At 46.4% G+C, this 22,763-nt stretch overlaps 1 protein-coding gene across 7 annotated transcripts in view; it reads left to right on the top strand.

The window, feature by feature from the left end:
- Positions 1-22,763, top strand: part of LOC138261974 (peroxisomal carnitine O-octanoyltransferase-like) — a 580,533-nt gene that overhangs the window by 269,231 nt on the left and 288,539 nt on the right. For all 7 annotated transcript variants that reach the window (XM_069211577.1, XM_069211579.1, XM_069211576.1 and 4 more), the window contains one exon: positions 21,187-21,368. In XM_069211577.1, coding sequence (XP_069067678.1) covers positions 21,187-21,368 — 182 coding nt within the window. The remainder of the gene's footprint in view (positions 1-21,186; positions 21,369-22,763) is intronic.

The raw sequence follows: 22,763 nt of genomic DNA, 5'->3' as shown, positions 1-22,763 counted from the left end.
GACTGTCGTTGACTGACCTTCGGGTTCGGTGCCGAAAAAGGTCACTCCTCTGTCCAATTCGGAGTCAAGCAAGTTGGTTAAAAGTTCGACCTCGGGCTCCAGTAAGCGTCCTCACTCCTTGGAGTCGAAGATTCTACGTCCTGCTTCAGAGCCGAAACAGACGACTTCATTTTCGGGACCGAAAAAGATTCAAACTTCGGAACTGAAAAAATCCTCATACACAGAGGAACAAGGACTTTCGAGCAAACTTAAACAAATCTCGAAGCCGATGCAAGAATCTTACAGACCTTCTGATGAGGACACTGAGATACAGCCAATATTGAAGGTAATGGATGAAAGACAATCTAGAGTCCATATATATAAAGAGACTGGCAGAATTCTGACTGCACCTCCTTTAAAGACTAAAAGAAAGCTGGCTTTTCAAGAGGATTTAGACTCTGCTCAACCACCAGCAAAAGTTAAAAAACAAAAGGAGAAATCAGCACCTCTCCCTACTTCTCCTCCTCATTCTCCACAGCTTTCTTTTTCGTCTCCACACAATAGTCCACCACCAGTGCCTTCTCCAACACACTCACAATACTCCCATGGAGATACAGTGGACCCTTGAGAACTGTATGACCCTGATCCTATTCTAGACAATTATCCTGACCTATACCCCTCCAAGCCTTCTCCAGCAGAGGACACTACTGCCTACACTCAGGTAACCTCTAGGGCAGCTGCTTACCATGGGGTGCTTATGCACACTGAGCCCCGAGAGGAGGACTTTTTGTTCAACACTCTGGCCCTCATTCTGACCTTGGCGGGCGGCGGAGGCTGCCCGCCAAAGTCCCGCCGTCAGGTTACCGTTCCGCGGTCGAAAGACCGCGGCGGTAATTCTGACTTTCCCGCTGGGCTGGCGGGCGGTCGCCTTCAGGCCGCCCGCCAGCCCAGCGGGAAAGAGGCTTCCACGATGAAGCCGGCTCGGAATTGAGCCGGCGGAGTGGAAGCTGTGCGACGGGTGCAGTTGCACCCGTCGCGTATTTCACTGTCTGCGCAGCAGACAGTGAAACACATTTAGGGGCCCTCTTACTGGGGCCCCTGCAATGCCCATGCCAGTGGCATGGGCACTGCAGGGGCCCCCAGGGGCCCCGCGACCCCCCTACCGCCATCCGGATCCCGGCGGTCGGACCGCCGGGATCTGGATGGCGGTAGGGGGGGTCGGAATCCCCTCGGCGGCGCAGCAAGCTGCGCCGCCTTGGAGGATTCAATGGGGCGGCGGTACACTGGCGGGAGCCCGCCAGTGGTGCCGGTCCGACCGCGGCTTTACCGCCGCGGTCGGAATCCCCATTGGAGCACCGCCGGCCTGTCGGCGGTGCTCCCGCGGTCCTCCGCCCTGGCGGTCTTTGACCGCCAGGGTCAGAATGACCGCCTCTGTCTTCCACTCACTCTAGATACCAGTGTCTCCCCATGTTGCCTGAAATGGTCAAACATGCAGACCAAATTTTTAGTGACCCTGTCAAAGCTAAAGGAATAACTCCTAGAATTGACAATAAAATACAAACCTGCTCCTACAGACCCAGACTACATAACACATCAAGTTCGTCCAGACTCAGTAGTGGTGAGTGCGGCTAGAAAAAGAGCTAACAGCCAATCATCAGGAGATGCTCCTCCACCTGATAAGGAGAGTAGAAAGTTTGATGCTGCTGGCAAGAGAGTAGCCGCGCAAGTGGCTAACCAATGGCGAATTGCAAATTTGCAAGCACTTCTTGCCAGATATGATAGAGCCCAATGGATGAGATGCAAGAATTCATACAGCACCTCCCAAAAGAGCATCAAAAGAGAGCACAACAGGTTGTAGATGAGGGACAGGCCACAAGTAACAACCAGATAAGGTCTGTCCTCGATGCTGCTGATACAGCCGCAAGGAGTATACATACTGTCATTACGATAAGAAGGCATGCATGGTTACTCTCTTCAGGTTTTAAACCAGAAATTCAACAGGCAGTACCTAACATGCCTTTTGATAAAAAAACACTTACTTGGGCCTGAAGAGGATACCACCATAGAAAGTACTGCAGATACTGCAAAGGCAATGGGAGCACTCTACACCACACCATATACAGGGTCCTTTCGCATACCACAATTTAGAGGAAGATTTAAACCTCAATCCTCTGAAGCTTCTACCTTCCAGACAAAACAGGGACTACAGACACAATATTAAAGAGGAGGGTTTAGAGGTCCTATAGAGGACAATATTTCAGAAACTGAGGTAAGTTCCAAGCCTCAAAACAAGCCACTACACCATCCAAACAGTGACTTCTTTGACACCCCTCTGCCACACACATCTGCTGTGGGGGGAAGACTACAACAATTTCAGTCTCATTGGCAAAATATCACCACAGACAATTGGGTGTTACCAATTACCGCAATGGCTATTGCCTAGAATTAATCTCCAACCCTCCAAACATTCTACCACATTACCACAAATTGTCCCCAGAACACGACGTTCTGTTTCAACAGCAGGTACAATCCCTACTACTAAAAGAAGCAATAGAATACTTCCTCATGCCTAAAAAAGATGGCACTCTAAGGCCTATCCTAGACCTCAGACCTCTCAATCTATACATCCTGTCAAAACATTTTCATATGGTAACTATGCAGGATGTCATTCCACTACTACAGAAACAAGATTACATGACTGCTTTAGACCTTAAAGATGTGTATTTCCATATACCCATCCATCCAGCTCACAGAAAATACCTAAGTTTTGTCATAGCAGGAAAACATTACCAGTTCAAAGTTTTGCCTTTCGGCATAACAACAGCTCCAAGAGTGTTCACAAAATGTCTAGCAGTAGTAGCAGCCTACTTAAGAAGACAACACATTCATGTCTTTCCATATCTAGACGATTGGATAATAAAATCAAGCAATTTTATACAATGCCAACAACACATTCAGTATGTGATACAAACCCTGCATACACTAGGGTTCACTCTAAATTATCAGAAATCACACCTTCAACCAGCACAGGTACATCCTTACCTAGGTGCTATTCTAAATCCTCAAAAATGCCCAAGCATATCCAAATACACAAAGGATACAGACTTTCCAAAATCCCATCCCACACATACAGCCAAATCAACAATACACTGTAAGATTTATCATGAAAATTCTAGGAATGAAGGCATCTTGCTTAGCCATAGTTCCACATGCAAGACTACACATGAGACCCTTACAACAATGCCTCTCACAACAATGGTCTCAAGCACATGGTCAACTTCAAGATCTGGTGTTGATGGACTGCCAAACACACATGTCCCTTCAATGGTGGAATCTCAGCAATCTGATAAAGGGGAGGTCATTCCAAGACTATGTGCCTCAGACCATAATAACAACGGACCGATCAATGATAGGTTGGGAAGCTCAGGTCAACAATCATACCATTCAAGGGGGGTGGGATCCCAAACAGAAACAACTTCACATAAACTACCTAGAATTATTGGCTGTATTTCTTGCCCTAAAAGCGTTTCAACCCCTTCTCAAACAGAAGATTGTTATCATAAAAACAGACAACATGACCACCATGTATTACCTCAAAAAACAGGGCGGGACACATTCATCTCAACTGCTAGCCCAAACAATATGGAAATAGGCAATTCACAAATCACATTGATCTATTAGCAGAATACATTCCAGGAATAGACAATCAGCTAGCGGATCTCCTAAGCAGGAATCACCAACAAACTCAAGAATGGGAGATCCGCTTCCAAGTACTTCAAAAGTACTTTCAAAAGTGGGGAACACCAGAAATAGACCTATATGCAACAAACAAAAACGCAAATTGCCAAAAACATTGCATCCAGACACCCACATCCACTATCCAAGGGCAATGCTCTATGGATCAATTGGTCAGGGATATTTGCTTATGCTTTTCCCCTTCTCCCACTCCTTCCCTTTCTGGTCAGCAAACTACGTCAGACATCTCTGACCATGATACTCATTGCCCCAACATGGGCACGTCAACATTGGTACACAACACTCCTAGATCTGTTTATAGTACCTCATTCAAAACTCCCAAACAGACCAGACTTGTTAACACAAAACAAAGGTCAAATCAGGCACCCAAATCCCAATGTTCTCAATTTAGCGATTTGGCTCCTGAAGTAATAGAATTTGGTTACCTAAAACTTTCATCAGAATGTATGGAAGTGATTAAGCAGGCACGTAAACCTACTACTAGACAATATTATGCTAACAAATGGAAAAGATTTGTCTACTACTGTCAATCTAAAAACCCTTGCCTACTTACAGCATCTATACAAGACATTGTAGACTACCTACTTAATTTGCAAAAATCAAGTTTAGCTTTCTCATCCATCAAAATCCACCTTACTGCAATATCTGTGTATTTACTAAATTTTCAACACTATTCTCTATTCAGAGTTCCTGTGATTAAAGCCTTCATGGAAGGATTAAAATATATTGTTCCACCTAGAACACCACCTGTTCCTTCCTGGAATTTAAATATCGTACTTACCAAACTCATGGGGCCACCTTTTGAACCCATGCATTCTTCACAAATTCAATTTTTAACATGGAAAGTTGCCTTCCTTGTAGCTATAACTTCTTAACGAAGAGTTAGTGAAATACAAGCGTTCACTCTTGAGGAACCTTTTTTCCAAGTACACAAACATAAAGTTGTACTTAGGACAAATCCAAAATTTCTACCAAAAGTAGTATCTCCTTTTCACATCAACCAAACAGTGCAATTGCCAGTCTTCTTTCCACAGCCAGACTCTGTGGCAGAAAGAGCTCTTCATACTCTAGATCTCAAAAGAGCTCTTATGTACTACATAGACAGAACTAAAGATTTTAGGAAAACAAAACAACTTTTCTTTGCCTTTCAACAACCACATAAAGCAATTCCTATTGCTACACAAGGCTTAGCTAGATGGATTGTTGGATACAAACATGCTACATCTAAGCAAAGAGACAAGTTTTAATCACTCTTAGAGCACATTCTACAAGAAAGAAAAGTGCGTCAATGGCATAGTTAGGAAACATACCAATGGCTTATATATGTAAAGCGGCCACATGGTCAACTCCTCATACATTTACAAAACACTATTGTGTTGACGTTTTCTCCCCGCAACAGGCTACTGTAGGCCAGGCTCTCTTAAGAACAATATTTCAAACAACTTCAACTCCTACAGGCTAGCCACCGCTATTTTTTGGGAGGACTAACTGCTTTGTAGTATATGCATACAATGTGTATCTGCAGCTACACATGCCATTGAACGGAAAATGTCACTTACCCAGTGTACATCTGTTCGTGGCATGTAGTGCTGCAGATTCACATGCACCCTTCCTCCTCCCCGGAAGCCTGTAGTCGTTGAAGTTTAACATTTGTACATATGTAGATACATTTACATTTGCATGGACATCTCTTTATATATTTATACTCTATCACTCCTTCCTTCGCCCTTTTCGGGAAAACAATCTAACAATGGAGTCGATGCCCATGTGCACTGTAACTGAGAGGAGGAGTCACTCGATCCCGTGACTCGGAAAAGACTCCTTCGAAGAAAAACAACTTGTAACACTCCAAGCCCAACACTAGATGTCGGAATAGCTATGCATAGCATGTGAATCTGCAGCACTACATGCCACGAACAAATGTACACTGGGTAAGTGACATTTTCCATATATATGCGTATATATGTGTGTAAATGTGTGTGTGTGTATAAATATATTTCTATATATATGTGTGTGTGTGTATATATAGCAGGTGGCATCATAACGGAAGGGGAAGAAATGTGGGGAGTGGATTCCAGGGGCTGTAGGAAATCAAATCAAATATTTATGATGGCCGTAAGCCGTAAGCAGGATAGTGGACCATATCATGTTTCTACGCCCCCACCCACTGGAGTGTTTGAGTGATTCCTCTTCCGGTAAGATCCGCTGTGGTTGAAGGGACATTTATATGATTAGTAATAATGGGTCGCGGGCCCCGAAGCATGGAGTGCACAGGCAGAGGGGCATAAGTGGAAATTGTGGTGACTCAGGGTGACCATATTTGTGTGAAGGTGTCCATGTTGTCCTGTATCTTATAGATCAGCCTTTCATATGTCTCTGTCCTGTACATTTTTTACTCTCATTCATTGTGGGTGGGCCTTTGTTGTGAGTACCAGTTTCTCAAGATGCAGATCTTGACATTTGTCAGAGCTATGGCCAATAGATGTCTTATGTGGCTTGTATGCATTGGTAGGATATTTGTGTCATTAAACAGATTCCGGTTTGCTGATGGTGGAAGGAAATGCCCATCACATTATTTAGCTTTTTCCATACAAAAGACCAAAATCCAGAAATGTCTAGGCACTGAAACAGAATGTGGAGTATGTTGCATTCGGGCAGAGAACAGGGCCAGCAATTACTGTGTTGTATAAGACCTTATGACAACAGTTTTACGGGGGTCCAGTACCAATCTTGTAAAAATGTGCATAGAATACATTTAATTCGGAATTCCGTGACCCCCTCCTGTCTAGGTTTCCAATCTCCTCTGTCCACCTGTCCTCAGTATCGTCTGCCTGGAGGGATTCCTGCCTCTAGCACGTGCGCACGGCAGCATGCCTAGTCTACGACTGAAAGAATGCTTCAGTTGAAGGTAGCGCCACTCCTATGTTGGGGGATATTCTGTCTGAAGTTCTGTGAATAATTTCAGTTCTCTCCGTGACTATAAGTGATCCAACATGAGGGTTCCCTTGGCCATGAAACAGGTTGGCCTCCTACTTGTATACCAACATAGAGCCAGGGAGGTGTGCAGTTATGTAACGAGGAATCAGAGCACAAAAGTCTGGCCGAGTAGAGCCAATTCTGTCCCGTGACCTGGATGATAAGATTGACAAGTCATGTCATCAAGGTATCCTGAAGGTATAGTGTATGGAGACTAGAGCCAGCATGGGTAATCTCCTGTTCAGTGCTAACTAGAGAAGAGCATCATATTGTCTCAGCTGCTTATAAAACATTTGGGAAATTGGAGGGCTGTGTATAGTGTTCTACATACGACAAACTAAGGCTCCTACTTTGTCTATAAGTAATCAGTTTTGGAATTCCCATGTGTGACTTTGTGGGTCACCATTCGAAGTTCCTAACTGCCTTGTCAGTTTCTCAGAGAGTGTGAATTTTGGCCAAGAGTGGGAGCATGGTGAATGCGTAGGTGAACTGGAGCACTGTCATCATGTTCCTCTCCTGAGGTCTGCCCCCCAGTGAGAGACTGAGGTGAGTACATTTGACCTATTTTGTTCTGGTCTTAGCTATAAGCGGGTCCAGGTTGTCTGGGACCTTTCTTTCAGGCCTCTGTTAACATATATCCCTATGAATTTGAGGTGTTTGGCTTGTCTTTGAAAATTATAGTGTGCTGTGGCTGCTTTGGTTATCATCCCATAGAATTAAAGGACCTCACACCTGTCTCAATTAATCTTATATCCTGAAAATCCTGAGAAAGCGGAGATGGTAGACAAGAGTACCAGCAGCAAGTCGGGAATGCCAGTGAGGATAAGAAAGATGTCATCTGCATACAAAAGTATCCTAGAGAGGCCTGCCTGCCTGGGTATGCTTGCCATGCTTTTATCTGGATAAATAGCCACCACCAAGACTTCAAGGGCTAGTAGGAAGAGGAAAGAAGACAAGAGAGTAGACCTGTCAGGTACCCTGTGGCACCAAAAAAGGATTCTGTCTGGAAACCTCTGCAGTTACCCCGTGCTTTAGGCCTTGTAGAGCCATCTGCCACTGAAAAAAAATATTTCTCTCCGAGACCCAGCCTTTGAAGGGTGTGGAATAGGTAGTCCCATTTAATCTTGTCAAAGGCTTTTTTGACTTTGAGAGAAAATACCAGGCTGTCAACCTGAGCATGTCTGGAGGACCATAAGGTGTAGTATAAAGTATGCATATGGTTCTGACAAGTCCTGCCAGGCACAAATCGCACTTGTTAACCGTTTACAGACATAGGGATCGCTTTCTCATGTCATGTAGCTAGGATCCTGCCTAAAATTTTTAAGCTTGTGTTGAGCAGAGATTTTGGGTCGATAACTGCTGCACAGAAGTGGAACCATCCCAGGTTTCTAGAGAACTGTTGTCAATGCTCTATTGGAGAGGCCTGGGAGGTTCCCATTAGCTTCTTCTGCCTTTTAAGCATCGTATAAAGAGTCCACAGCGTCTGTCTTAGCCCACCGGAAGAATTCACCGAGGTAGCCGTCCTCATCAGGGGCTTTATTGTATGGGAGCGATGTTATTACCTGTGCAAATTGCTTTTCAGTAATTTCCTCTTCTAGCAGAACTCTGCCCTCGTCATGTGGTAGTTTTATACCTGCAAAGAAGGTGTCTTCCCTGGACCTATTGTTCCCAAGTTCAATGCTGTATATGACATTGTAGTATTCCTCAAAAGCCATGACGATTATTTGGGGGTCCACTGGACCAGTTCACTGGTTTGATATTGGATCACAGCGATGGACGTCTGTGCCTCCTGTTTCCAAAGTTGCACAGCTGGCAAGCACCAGCTTTTCCCTCTCCTCATAGTGCTGGGCCATTTTTCCTATAAAGCATGTATTCTGCTTTAGCAGTGAATAGAGTGTTGAGTTCCATTTTGGCCTTTTTAAAGTTCCTCTGGGACGTCCCCATAGGGAGCATTGCTTACTGTCTCTTTAGGGAGGTAATGTCTCATTCTAGGGTCTCCTGCCTTTCAGTACTAAGTTTGTTAGCAAACGCAGTCTCTCATGAACTGGTCCTGTATTGTGGCGTTACCAGCGGCCTATACAGTTTGTGCTGACTGTACCAAGGCCTTATTATGTGCAAGGTATGTGGTGAGGCGAGACTGTAGCCAGGCTTTTTCTTGGGGCATTTTGTAGCAAGAACATTTAATGTGCCAAGTTATACTGCAAAAACAACAAGGTAATAGATGGAATGCTTGAATTAATTTCAACCACTAGCAATTGCTCAAGGCTGCATACCAATCCACAGTTTGTGTGCCCACCATGCCACCCAAGTTTGGACCAAATCATATGCAAATCAGTCTTGACCCTGCTCCTCATGGGAACAGTCCAGCCTGAACTGAAAGACCAGGTCCTCCATGAACTGGAAACAAGCATGTTTGGACCAGTTTTGGGGTATCACCCCTCATTAGTCAGGCAAGCTTGAATCCAGGGACACAGTGAACCCAGGACCCACGTCTGGGCATACCTGGCTAACTTAGGACAACAAATACAAATCAAGAAGGTGATGAATTGAATTAAATTAATCTCAGCCACTGGCTATCGCTTGGGCTGCCTCCCAAACCTTCTTTTTTTGCCCACTGTGCCACTCCAGTTTGGACCCAGCCATATGCAAATAAGTCTTTAACTTGCTCTCTATGGGAACAGTCCAACCCGAACTGCCCAGCTAGGTCCTCCCTGGACTGGAAACAAGCATCCTGGGACCTGTTTCAGGTTATCAACCCTCATCAGCCAGGCTATCTTGAATCCAGCGCACAGGGGAGCACTCCGTGTAAAAACTGCAGAATACAACAACGTGATGGATGGAATGCTTGAATTAATCTCAGCCAATGACAATAGCTCGGAATTATCTCAGTCCGTCGTTTTTTGCCCACCATGCCACCACACTAGTTTGGACCCAGCCACATGCATATCAGTCTTGGCCCTGCTCCCCATGGGCATAGTCCAACCCAAATGGCCGGGCCAGGTCCTCCTTGGACTGTAAACAAGCATCCTAGGACCAGTTTCAAGGATAACACCTCTCATCAACCAGGCTAGATTGAATCCAGTGGCACAGTAAGCCCGGGACCCACGTCTTGGCATACCTGGCACACTAAGAGTGGCAAATGCCAAAAAAACAAGGTGCTGTTTGGAATACTTGAGTCAATCTCAGCCACTGGCATTCGCTTGGACCACACCCCAATCCATCGTTTTTTTGCCCACCATGTCACCCCAGTTTGGACCCAGCCATATGCAAATCAGTCTTGAGATTTCTCCTCATGGAAACAGTCCAGCCCGAACTGCCAGTCCAGGTCCTCCCTGGACTGAAAACAAGCAACCTGGCACCAGTTTCGGGGTACTACCCCTCATCAGCTAGGCTAGCTTTAATCCAGTGGCACAGTGAACCTGGGACCCACGTCTGGGAAGCAGGGTCAAGATTGATTTGCATATGGCTGGGTCCAAACTGAAATGGTGTGGCAAAAAATAATCGATTTAGGCCCGCTCTGTGATTGAAGGTGAATGTTTGACATTGTTCAGCATTACGTCAATCAACTGTTCTTTTTACGTTTTCCTGTGGGGCTTACACAAAGTCCAGTCTACCTGTAGACGTATAGGGGTATGATCAGAGTACACCAGTTCCGGAATGTCGCTATGCTGTGTTACGGATATCACAGTTTGAGATGTCAGAAAGTAGTCAGTCCGCAATAGGGTATCTTGCACTGCTGAATAGAAAGTGTATTCTTTGCCTGCTGGATGAAGAAGATGCCAGTTATCACTAAGTCCATGATCTTCTTGTATATATCTCTTAAAGAGCCAGGTGTCTATTATTGATGGATTCAGGAGGTCCTGCTCTCCATAGGAGGGTGTCAGGGGCTAGATTACAGTAATCTTCGAGTATGATCTGTGAGGTGCCTCCTACAGTCAGGAAGGAAGCAGGCATCCTTGGCCCTATTCATTGTATATATGATACCACTGCGACAACTGTCCCCAATCCGGAGGCTTGTCATAACAAAGTATCCCTCTTTATCTGTCCAGGACTGTAGTATCGTGCAAGGTAGAAGTTTCCATATTAAAATAGCGACCCCACATTTTAAAGGGCTAGAACCTGGATGCCTGTCAGTTGTCTCTCGTTGGGCAGGCTTACAGCTGAAAAGGACTTGACTTACCAAGCCTGTTTCAGATTTTCGGCTTCATTGTGTGTGCAGTGTGTTTCTTGTAGCAAGGCAATGTCCGCCCGTTGGTTGCTAATTTTGAAAGTATCTTTTTCTGTTTAACATACTTGGTTAAACCATCCAGTTTGTGAGAGATAATCTGTAACAGTCATGAGGTCATAGTAGCAAATACAGAAGAAAAACTACAAAAGGGAATGTGTGTGATTGGTACGTTGAATGAGAGGCACATAGTGAAATAGAGAGAAAAGAAGTGGTGCTGCCTCCAACCGTGGTAAAAAAGGTCATGCTCGGTCAGGCCTGGGTCTGTGATGGCCAGCACGGTTGTGGCTAAAAGGATGGGGCGGGAGAGTGGCAAGCAGAGCGGTTCACAGCTCGATTGTAATGGACACCTATTCAAGGATCAGCGGTTAATCATCAGGCTTTGAGTGGCAAGTAAGTTGTAAAGAGCCTGCAAGCAACAAATAACAAAGAGGTCACAGCAAATGGAGAGAGAGCATATATTCATCTGAGTCCTTCAATCAGAGCCAATTTGCATAGCAATGGTCTCCATCCCTGACCTTGTGGAGGGATTCGGGGGGGGCCTGGATTTGACTGCCGTAGAGTCCTGGGAAGTTCTTGCACAGTCCGGATCACCTTTTCCTGGTCTGCCTGCTTGTTGAGGATACAGTCCTGCAAGCTGCAGAGAAGGTCTGTTGTCCCTTGGTTGTGGTAGTGCAGTGTCCATCCTTGGGCTGTGCAAGTTTTTGAGAAACCTGGGCAGATCAACCAGGTCAAAATAGCCCTTAGAATTACCATAGACTGTGATCCACATTGTGGCTGGTTCCAGGGGCCTTATTTAATGTCCCATTTCCGGAGTTGAGGTTGTAACACAATTACGGCCTTCCATTTAGTGTTGGTTTCCACTGGAATTTCTGCTGCAATTTGGATTTTTGGGAGCCTACAGCAGATATTTCCTTTAAGATGAGTTCTCAAACACCTCCTAGTCGGTTTTCCACTGTCATCAGGTGATAACGCAGAAGCAAGGCGAGATGAAGGGGCTGATGTTGCTCAGGTCGATGCTACATGGCTGTACATATGTCAAAGAAGAAAAGATAAGGGAGAAAAAGAAAAGGTAGAGAATAAGAATAGAAGAAAGAGAGAAGAGAAGAGAAGGAGCATAGACAAAGGCGGGGATGTATATAAGAGAGAGGTTAATGCTGATAAGAGAAATGGCAGTAGTAGCATCAGCAGTAGCAACCAAGGGAGGAAGAATCACATAAAGAGAGGGAGGTGGTGGTAGACCTGGGGTCGTAGGGCAGGTGGAGCGATGGGAGCACGGAAATGAGGAGAGGTTGATGAGAATGAAAAAGAAAGAGAAAAAGATAGTGACGAGGGGGAGGGGGAACGGCACAGCCACAATAGATTGCATGTTAGCATTCAGTAGAGGTCAATACCGTATCGGAGGGAATATAATTCATTAAGGAGCAACGTTAAATGATTCAGGGAGGTGGAGCCACATCCGTGTAGTTTGGTTGTGATCTCTCGTGGGGTGGCTTATTTTGTTGATCCGGAGAGAAAGGGCGACCACGTTTATAAGAACACATCTGTTCTATCCTGTAGGTCACACATAAATTGTTCATGGGAGGCCACCTGATACTTTGCAGCGATCCATTCTTCATGAGAGGGGACGGCTGCTGCATGCCAATGTCTGAGGATACATAATTTTGCCGTGGCCAATGCGGTGTGTAGTAATTGGCCTTGTGGTCGGGAAAGATCATACAGCTCTCTGGTATCATGCAATAGTAGGAGGGATAGGGTGAGAAGTAACGGCAGGGGCAACACCTCCCTAAGGGTATTTCCCACCGACCGCCAAAAGGGCTGAATGGCCGGACAATCATGTAGAATATGAGGTAAGTCGCAATGAGTGTGCGGGCATCTCCAGCAAGAGGCATGAGATAATAATCCTGCAGTGCGCAGTTTCTGGGGGTCCAATACCAATCATGTAAGGTCTTAAAGAGACAAAATTTCAGACGGGCCTTCCGGGCCCCTCGGTCTCTGGCCTCGATCAAGTCAGCCCAGTCCTCTAGGTCGTAGTCAATCTGTAGGCGTGTCTGCCATTTATTCTTAAGGGAATTAAGGAGGGGGAGTGAGAAAAGATGCAGATTCAATAATGCCTGTAGTCTGGATACAGCCCCCTTCCGTTGACCCCAGGTTTCCAGGTAGTGGAGTACTGGGGAGTGTGCAAGTTGTCGGGGAAGGTGCCCTAGCCGTTGCACTAGACAATGTCGGAGTTGAAGGGAACGCCATGAATAATGCTCAGGGAGATCGAATTCTTCCTTGAGTGTCCCGAACGTCTTCCAGGTATCCCCCGATACGAGCTGGTCTACCCGCATGATACCTCTCAGGTTCCAGTCCCTCCAGAGGATAGTCTTCCCCCCCCAATTTGAAAACTTTTATTGCCCCATAATGGGGCTCTATCATGTAAATGGGTGTCTACTTTTAAGGATTGATGCGCTTGCGGCCAGGCCTTCCTCATAGCTCCAATCATGGGATTGGTGGTTTGTTGATCCACCGGACCTGCATCATAAAGCATCTGGAGGCCGTATGTGGCACCTGTGAGCGTCTGTTCTACTTCCACCCAAAGTGGCTGATCTCGTGCGTTCGGTAGTAAAAAGACCAGTTGCGAAAGATGTAATGCGGAGGCATAGCATTAACTGAGGGGAGACTTAGACCTCCAAACTCACATCGGGCTAGTAGCGCGGATCTAGGTAATGGTGGGCGTATGGACCCCCAGCCGAAAGCGTGAATACAGCGGTTTATCTCTCGCAGCAGAGATAGGGCTATTTTCAGGGGGAGCATGCCCAGGACATATAGAAATCTTGGTAAGGTCACCATTCGTACCGCCTGCACTCTGCCCCACATAGAGAGACTTAACTGATTACACTCAAAATCTCGCTCATATTGCTAAGCAAGGGATCTAAATTGTCCGTCACTATTTTATCCAAACCTTTGTTAATGTCAATGCCCAGGTAGCAAAGACGTGAGTGTTTCCATTTGACAGGGAGTCCTTGCACTGAGGTGCTGACTGTTACAGGGGATAATGGTAGTGCTTCGCTTTAATCCCAGTTTATCCGATAGCCCGAAAGATGTTCAAATTCCATTAGAATCTCTCTAAGGGCTGGTAGGGAATTGGGTAAGTTGGTGAGGGTGAGTAGAATATCATCCGCATATAGGTAAATGATGGAGCTCCTGCCTGGGTTCGAGATTCCAGATATAAGGTTGGAGCTACGAATAACCACTGCTAAGGGTTCTACGGCCAGTAGAAAAAGTAAGGGGGAGAGCGGGCAGCCCTGTCGTGTCCCTCTGTGGATGGGGAAGGTGTCCGAGAGGAATCCTCCGCAGTTTACCTGGGCTGTCGGGGAGTCATATAGTAGGCGCACTCTATTAATGAAACTAGTCCCTAGTCCAAAACGTTTTAGGATTTCAAAGAGGTACAACCATTCTATTCGGTCAAATGCCTTCTCGGCGTCCAATGAGAGGGCAAGGGCTTCCTCTCGTGTGTCTCGCGCCAACCAGATAGCATGAAAAAGTGTGCGAAGGTGATTCCTTGAGGAGCGGCCTGGTACAAAACCGTCTTGGGTGTGGTGAATTAGGGAGAATGACTTTCTTGAGGCGAGATGCCAATATCTCTGCCAATATAGTGATATCCCCATTGAGGAGGGAGATGGGGCGGTAGATTCCACAGAGAAGAGGGTCCTTTCCTGGTTTGGGTAAGACTCTGATGGAGGCTTTGTTGGAGAGAGGGTGTAGAGAACCTGTCTGATCAGCCCCTTTGAATGCCTCATATAAGGCTTCTACAGTGTCAGCTCCTGTCCATTTATAGAATTCGGACGTAAACCCATCCTCCCCTGGTGCTTTATGGTATGATAAGTTGGCTATCACCTGTTGGATCTCCACTTTGCTAATGTCGCCCTCTAAGAGCGCCCTACCTTCAGCCGAGAGACAAGGTATATTTGCTCTCCGCAGGAAGTCATCCAAGCGGGTAGTGTCCTCAACCGTTTCTGGGGTATATAGGGCTTGGTGATAACAGCCAAATTCATTGCCAATTGCCTGAGGGTGCGTGAAAAGTCTGTTCTCTTGGTTACGTATTGCTGGTATGGCTAGTGCAGCCTCTCTTTGACGGAGTTGGGCGGCTAGTAGGCGACCTGCCTTCTCCCCGTGTTCATAGTGGCGGCCTTTCAGCCTTTGTAATGCATATTCCACCCGTGAAGTATGGAGGGAGTTGAGCTCCATTTTAGCTTGTTCTAGGTGGCGACGGTTGGGTGGGGTGGGTGTTCGAGTGTACTCCTTGGTGGCGTGGGCTATACTATCTTCTAGGTTGCTCTGCTGATCCCTCTTTTGAGCATTGGAGATGGCCGCATCCCTCATTAGCTGTCCTCTAATAGTTGCCTTCGCCGCCGCCCAGAGAAGCTGGGGCGAAGACACCGAGCCCTTATTATCCTTAAGGTATGTGGATACATGTGCTTTTAGTTGTTCCTTTCCTTTCGGATTTCGGTATCTGGGATTGGAGAGGCGCCAAGGCTTACGGCCAGGTGTGATCATCCCGAGTTCCAGAGTTAATAAAACTGGGGAATGATCAGACAGTGCGGCCGTGAGAATTTCTGACATTCGAATCGATTGTACCATCCGGTGATTGATCAAAAAGTAGTCTAGCCGTGATTGAGTCCCATGGACCGAGGAGACAAAAGTGTATTCACGATCGGAGGGGTGGGAAAGACGCCAGCATTCTAGCAGACCGTGATCTGATAGAACATCATGTAGGAGTGCTCGATCTGCATTGTTGCCCATATCAAGACCGCTTGAGCGATCCAGGATGGCGTATTGAACAATGTTCCAATCTCCTCCTAGTATATATTGTGAGGCGCCAATCTGTGTTAATAGGTGATTGAGAGAGAAGAAGAAGGAACGTTTGGAGCCTGTGGGAGCAAATATGGAACCCATACAAATTGTAGAAGGGCCTACCGTGAGCTTGGCGAAGACGTAGCGTCCTTCCGGGTCACACCATGTGTTGAGTAGCCGAAACTGTAGGGAGCAACGTAGGAGTATTGCCACCCCGCACCTCCTTCCCGTGCCCTGCGTTCCGTCGTGTGCGGATGGTAGTCCACTGAAAAGCACCTTGCCCACCCAATCTCTACGAAGTTTTTCGGACTCTGATGAGGAGAGGTGTGTTTCCTGTAGTAGGGCAATGTCAGCATGTTTGGAGCGGAGATATGATAGAACCTTCTGACCATTTGATGTAGAGGGTCATACTTTGTACATTCTAGGACAAGACTGTGAGTAGAGTCGTCAACCCCATGGGTGGGCGTAGGGAGGGCCTAGTCTACGATAAGCACAGGGTTCTGTGTTCGATGAGAAATAGAAAGAAAGAGAGAAAAGGGGAAAGGAGGTGTTTAAGCGTAAAAGAACTCCGCCCAAGCGTGAAATGGGGGGAGGGCACGAGGAAGGAAAAGAGTGTGGTGGAGATAAAGCCCTCGGTCACAGAGGAAGAAAGAGTCAGATAGTTGGAAGGGCAAGTCAGAGGGATAGGAGATAATGCATGGAACGCAGTATAGAGAGACAAGAGAGAGGAAGAAGTAGCCCCCAAGTAACCGGGGAGTGGTGAGCGCCCTAATAAGCTCAGGAGTGAGGAAGGGAGTATAAAGATCTAAGAAAAAGAAACAAGAATAAGTGATGTTAGGGAAGGTGAGAGGGATGAGAACAGTAGCGGAGAATAGCTCGCTACCGAAAGTCCTATTAAACTGCGGGTCTGAACCTGTAGGGCCCGCACTCCGGGAGGACATTGTTGTGGGGTGAGGGGAAGCGGGGAATTGACGGTTCGCTTACAATCCGGTAAGCCCGCCAGGGAACCTCATTGTTAAATAATTTTGAGTGGCAGTGGGTAGGTCGCTGAAGGCTATGGGTATGGAGGCTGAGGTTTGGGGAGGCGGGTATGATGAATCATGAGGTATTACTCAGGATAGAGGCAGTGTATGGTATGTGTCATAGCGGTACAGGGTGCAAAGAATTACGGCGGGCGGGGCTGCATTCTGGGTGGGCACCCAAGTAAATATTCAGAGGATGTAGTCCCAGTGCTGTCAGAGAAGGGGCAATAGCGCTGTTGCTGTTATCCCTGTACAGGGCAGACAGTACCAGAAGAGCCTGCTTTAGCATTTGGTAAATGTGCCCTCGCTAATATCAGGGGCCAGGGATAGGGGGGTAACTGTGAGACTTCGTCTAGAGGATGTCTAGGGAGCGCAGATAAGTCTCTGGGAAATAAGTGTAGGTGCTGGAAGTTTGTTGTACTAGGGCACTGTACACCCCACCAACCTGTCAGGTATGGGAAAATGATTTACTGGTGTGGAGTCAGCCTTCCCCTTGGCCGGAATGTGAAGAATGCTGAGGGGGTGTTGGAGGAGGCTCGTCACATGGGGAAAAATTGTAATCTTGTAACAACTGTATCAGAGAAACCGTATCACAAAAAATAAAGAATATGCAATAACAAGTTAACAGGACATTTGCCACCGCTGTAGTTTTTCATTTGTCCAATCATAAATTTGAACCCGGACTAGCATAGCAGTTGTACTGAGAATAGGCAGCGGGCGTTTTGAACCTTTCACTTACGGTAGGAGGAGGTTGAGGCCCAAATCCCTCCCAGATCCCCTCCCGCCAAAAAGGTAGTCATCAATTAGATCAATTGAGTTTGCCACTTAGCTGTCCGAAGGTGGAAGGATCTGGTGTCAGGTTCGAATCAAGAATTCCTCCGGGCTCTTAGGCAATCAATATCCTGGATGGTCGTCGATTAACAGTTTCAAGGGAGAACGGGTTTTGTCTCTGCCCGTGTCCTGGGTGTGGTCAGTCACTGCTTGAAGGACATGATCAGGATTGTCCTGAGATTTAGGGGGACGTTTGTACATTCTGCCTCTCTTTTGTGATGATGGGCGCTGGGGTTGAGACCGTGGGGATGGAGTAGTGAAGGCGTCCCCTGTAGAGAGGGAGTCAGAATCCAGGTGTACGGAGGTAGTGTCCATGGGGTAGGAGGCAGGGTTGCTCAGAAAGGAGCCTAGGTCTTCTGGTTCGGTAAAGTCTCTGGATTTGCCGTTATATGTGATCCACATATGAGTTTGTTCGAAAAGGCCATATTTAATATCCAGGTTCCTAAGTTGCGGGCGGAGAGCCAGAAATGCCTTTCGTTTTTCATTTGTCAGTCTGGAAAAATCTACTGCCACTCTGAACTCGTGACCCTCCAGGGAAACCGGGCCTTGCGTTTTGGCTGCTGAAATGATCTGGCATGCTTGCTCATGGCGCAGAAAGCATGCAATGATAGAGCGTGGTTTGTCTGAGGTCGCTTTATGGAGAGGGCCAATCCTGTGTACTCTCTGGAACTCCAGCGGTGATGAGAGCTCTATACCGAAAAGATCAGACAGAAGTGATTTGAGAAAGGACTTGATATCAGATCCCTCTTTATGTTCCGAGATACCAAAAAAGCATACGTTGTCTCTGCGACTCCTATCTTCCAGATCGGTAATCTTTGCTTGGAGGGATCGTAACTCCGCCTCCTGATCGGGTAGTACCGCTACTTGGTCTTCCACAGCTGTGAGACGTTGGTGCAAGGCATTTGCTGTCTCCCGGAAGCTGGCAATGTCAGCGCGGATGGAGGAGGAGGCCATAGTTAAATCTGTTATTTTTAAATCCATTGCCTCCAGGTGGCGTCCTACTGAAGCAATCTCTTGTAATATGCGGTCTGTCGCCTCCAGCGTAGTAGGGTCAGCTGGCGAGGGTGCGGGGCAGGGTGGTGGCGTCTGTGCCGCCATGGTTTTTGGTTATGCAATGGCCTCCGAAAACAGCAGCTGGCATGAGTGTTTACCTGAAGACTTCCCGTTTGGCATTTCCCCAGGCATACGAAGGTCCCAGGATAAGGGTACCTAGCAGGGATGTGTGCATTGGGCACAGGTCTCGCCGCGCATGGCCCTTGGTAGAGTTGGACAGGCTATTAGGACTGCAGCCGTTGTAGGGGAGTAAGCCAGTAGATTGTGGCTGGGGGGGGAGTGTTTCACGTGGGATGAGTTAGGCGTTGAGCTGTGCGTCCAGTGGATGGCGTTTCCACTTGCCCCTCTAGACGATCTGGATGTCCATAGGCCCGACTCCTGTGCCGCCGGAAGCAGTTCATGCTATGTCTAGGTCTACCTCAGGTCCCCCACCAGGTGCTGAAGTAAGGGTACAGAGGTTAAAAGAACGGTGGTCGCAGGGAAGAATCTGGAGGGGGAGCGGGGTACCTACGACTTCAGGTGTAGCGTCGCTATGGTCCGGTGAGAGATCCCTCCCCTTTTGTATTGCCTCGTCGAAACAATCACTTTCCTCGCCCCAGCGAGGAGTCCCCTGTCAGGATTACTGAGGGGGATGCCAGTTTGTTTCAAGAAGAGAGCTTTGGTTATGACTGTACTGCCCTCTTTTGTTTGTAAGCCAGGGGTGTGCCTGGTGAGTCTTTCATCATTCCATCCAACAATACTGGGGAGCAAAGTCCATGTTTCTTTAAGGGAACCCATCATTTCTCGTCAGTTTAAGGGCCTCGTGGTGCTGGGCTCCGTCATGGCTCTATGATCGAGCCGGAGCATGGGGTAAAATGGTTAATTGTAGCGCTGCCTGTAGGGGGAGGGAGAGGACGTATATCCCCCCTACTCCTTACTTGGGGGCTCCGGATGCGTGTGTCTAGTCACATGTCACATGTCGCGGGGTGCAGGGGTAATGGCGTTCTCGGCTTCCCCTGCAGCCGAACTCGTCCCCGGGCTCGTTGCGTGTATTAGGGCGTGGCTCGGAGCCCCACGTGATCGCTCGCGGTCCGACGTCTGGTTCGGCTGAGGCGGCCGTTCCGAGCCGCGAATCCCCGCTGTTCCTTAAGTCTGTGCCTCCTGCGGTATTGAAATGCTGCGAAGAGGCTGTTAACGGAGAATGGCACCCCTGCCGAGGCCGGTGCTTATCCTTCAGGCTGCCATTCACTTCGGCAGCCAGACCACACCCCCCCCTTAATGGAGTTTTTGTTGCAAGGTTGTTTAGAAAGTCAGTTTAGGTTTGGATGCCTTTTTAGGACCCTTGACCAAAGAGATGTCTCCTGTAGTTCTACTAGACGTAGATGTGTCCTTTGTAGAGTCTTGTATCTCCCTGTTCTCTGAACGTCTGAGCTGGTGTCTGGAAGGTCACGAGGGAATGATGTAAAAGAGTGTTAGTGTGTTATGTGTAGTGGAAGCTAGGAGTTCTGGACAGTTGGAGGATGGAGCCCTGCCAGGACCTATCTGCTGGTGCTGTATACTAATGGCCTAATGTCAAATAAAGACCTGAATAGCACCAGATACTTCTGTGAAGATCCTCCCCTCCAACTTCAACACTGTTATTTAACTTGTTCAACGAAAAACCACTCAACCTGTTTGAATGGTACATTCTGTACCAGGATGTCAGGAAGTGCTCAGCCCAGTGTTCACAATTATTACAGTTTTACAGTTTTCTTACTCTCAGGAGAATTAATTAAATAATGTTTCCACTGAATATTTGGCTGCTTAATAACAGATTGAGGAGCTGTGGAAGAATGTGTAGAAGAATGTAACATAAATGACAGGAGCATAGTTTTGCTATTATCTCTTCAGTAGCAAGAGTACCAAATGGTGTTGGATGCCTTACTTTTTTAAATGTATAAATAAGCAAAGGCACACTAGTATGATGCACACTTGTTGCTGCAAACTGCACCAGAATCAAAAAAATACCATGTTCTTAATCAGACTTCCTAGCAAGTAGCTTGTGCTCTCCTGTGTGCAGCTCAACCTACTACCTTAGATTTGCCTGGTTGAAATAATATACACATACCAAAATTGAGAATGTGTATTCGAGACAAAATTGTGTGTACTTTCAAAACTCATAAGTTGAGGTTTGCAAAACAAAAATGACTGCATTTTGAAAATATACGTAATAAATCATGTGTCACTAATATAATTATGTTGGTGTCAGGGGCATTGCAGCTATTGCTGTTGTGTATTTGCCATGTAGAGACATTCCAAATTGCTATGTTTTTTTAAATTAAATTAATGTTGGCAACCCTGACGTACAGAAGTGATCACTGCTAGTTTCATGCATATGGTGGCCACTAATGTAATCTTATCTGACGTAGTCACTATTAACACACTAATCATGTTAGTAGTTGATGATGATTTTCACTGAACTTAACTAGGTCTTAATACGGAAAAGGTCGGAGAACCCTGTTTTCAATGTACCTTTTTTACTTCCAGCTAGAGGAATGGTGGTTGAATGCTGTGTATCTTGAAAGCCGTGTGCCCTCACAAATAAATATGAATTTTGGAGGACCAGCAGCCTACCTCGAACATTACTGGCCTGCTCAGGAAGGCACACAGATTGAAAGAGGAGCCATCGCTCTTTGGCAAACTCTGAAGTTTTGGGACCTACTTAGAAAGTAAGAAATACGGCATCTAAATGTTTACATTTTAAAGTTTTGGTTGAGTTCATATGTACAAATTAGAAATTTTACTCTTATTCCTGATTGATTGATTACTAGTATGAGCAATTTATTGTTATCAACATTTATGAAACTTACAAAGACATTGACTAACATAATAACAATTAAATGAGAGGTTTCATATAAACTGCTGTTTTAAAAGAACTCTTTCTAGACACGTGCAACCTCAGGAAACTATGTAGATTTGAACATTCCCGTAGCTTTTTACTCGCTTTCCTCTTTAAGATGTCAGTTTGTGCCACTGACTCATTTCTGTTGCAGTTTGCATCCCCTGTTGCTAAAATTGTCTGCCAGTCACTACCTGATAATGCTGTAAGGCCTCTGCAGCAAAACATGGAGTTGCATGCCAAATCACAGGGTAAATGTAGAAGGGTAGCCCACTCTATTCCAGTGAGGTTAATTAAAAGAAAGAATACATGAGTACAGGAGTACAGGAGTGGATCCACTTGGAGTGGCATGTTTGGACGTACTAGGAAGTATAGTAATCTATCCAGTGCCAGTAACAAGAACAGACTCATGATGAGATGCAAGAAATGATCCAGGGTGAATACAAGAGGATCCTGGAAAGGTTTTTATTCCGACAGGTATTGGATCAGCAAAGAAGCGTTGTTGGAGGAGAAGAGAGATGGTTAGAGGAAAGAGTTAAGAGACAGGTTGTGTTGCATTAGGACACATAACAGGAGAAAACCGAAATGACAAGCTTGTGTAGGTACTGTTGTCATGCCATGATAATTGGGCATGTAATGATTGGTGTGGTTTTGTCACAGTGATCTGAGAGTTTTGAGCTGCACGCACTTCTCTGCTTCCCAGCATTCAGTAGTTATGCTGCACCACTGAAGCTCTAATGTTGCAATGTCAAGGGCAAGCATTGCTGAGCAGAGACATGCAGAACTCATTGATGTTCGTATGTTTCCTAGTGAAATGCATGGCGAGACTCATGCCTATCCCAAAATATGCCTAACTATGCACCGAAGATCAAGCACAGCAATAGTCATGTATACATTTCCTTCTGTTGCACCAGCTCCAGGGATAGGGATGGTGGAGATTGTGGACAAGAGATTCTTTGTTGCAGCTTGGTGTTTGCATTTGATCTGGGGTAGATCTATAAGAAAGGACATAGATAAGATTTCATGGAGATGAATTCAAATAAATAAAAAAAATAAGCATATGTTCACCTTGCATAAACACCACTCCTCCTCTCTAGCCAAAGGTGCAAGTAGTTAGCAGGAAAAAGACATCCAGCAAGGAGTATAGTGATGTCATAAGGACTCTCGTATTATAACGAGACTGCTGGATTTGGGTCAACAGCACCTCTATGTTGGAGGCGACTGA

This window comes from Pleurodeles waltl, chromosome 10, assembly GCF_031143425.1.
Source record: "Pleurodeles waltl isolate 20211129_DDA chromosome 10, aPleWal1.hap1.20221129, whole genome shotgun sequence".
Lineage (NCBI taxonomy): Eukaryota > Metazoa > Chordata > Amphibia > Caudata > Salamandridae > Pleurodeles > Pleurodeles waltl.
The sequence above is the reverse complement of the archived record's forward strand: the minus strand, read 5'-3'. Positions and strand labels throughout refer to the sequence as shown.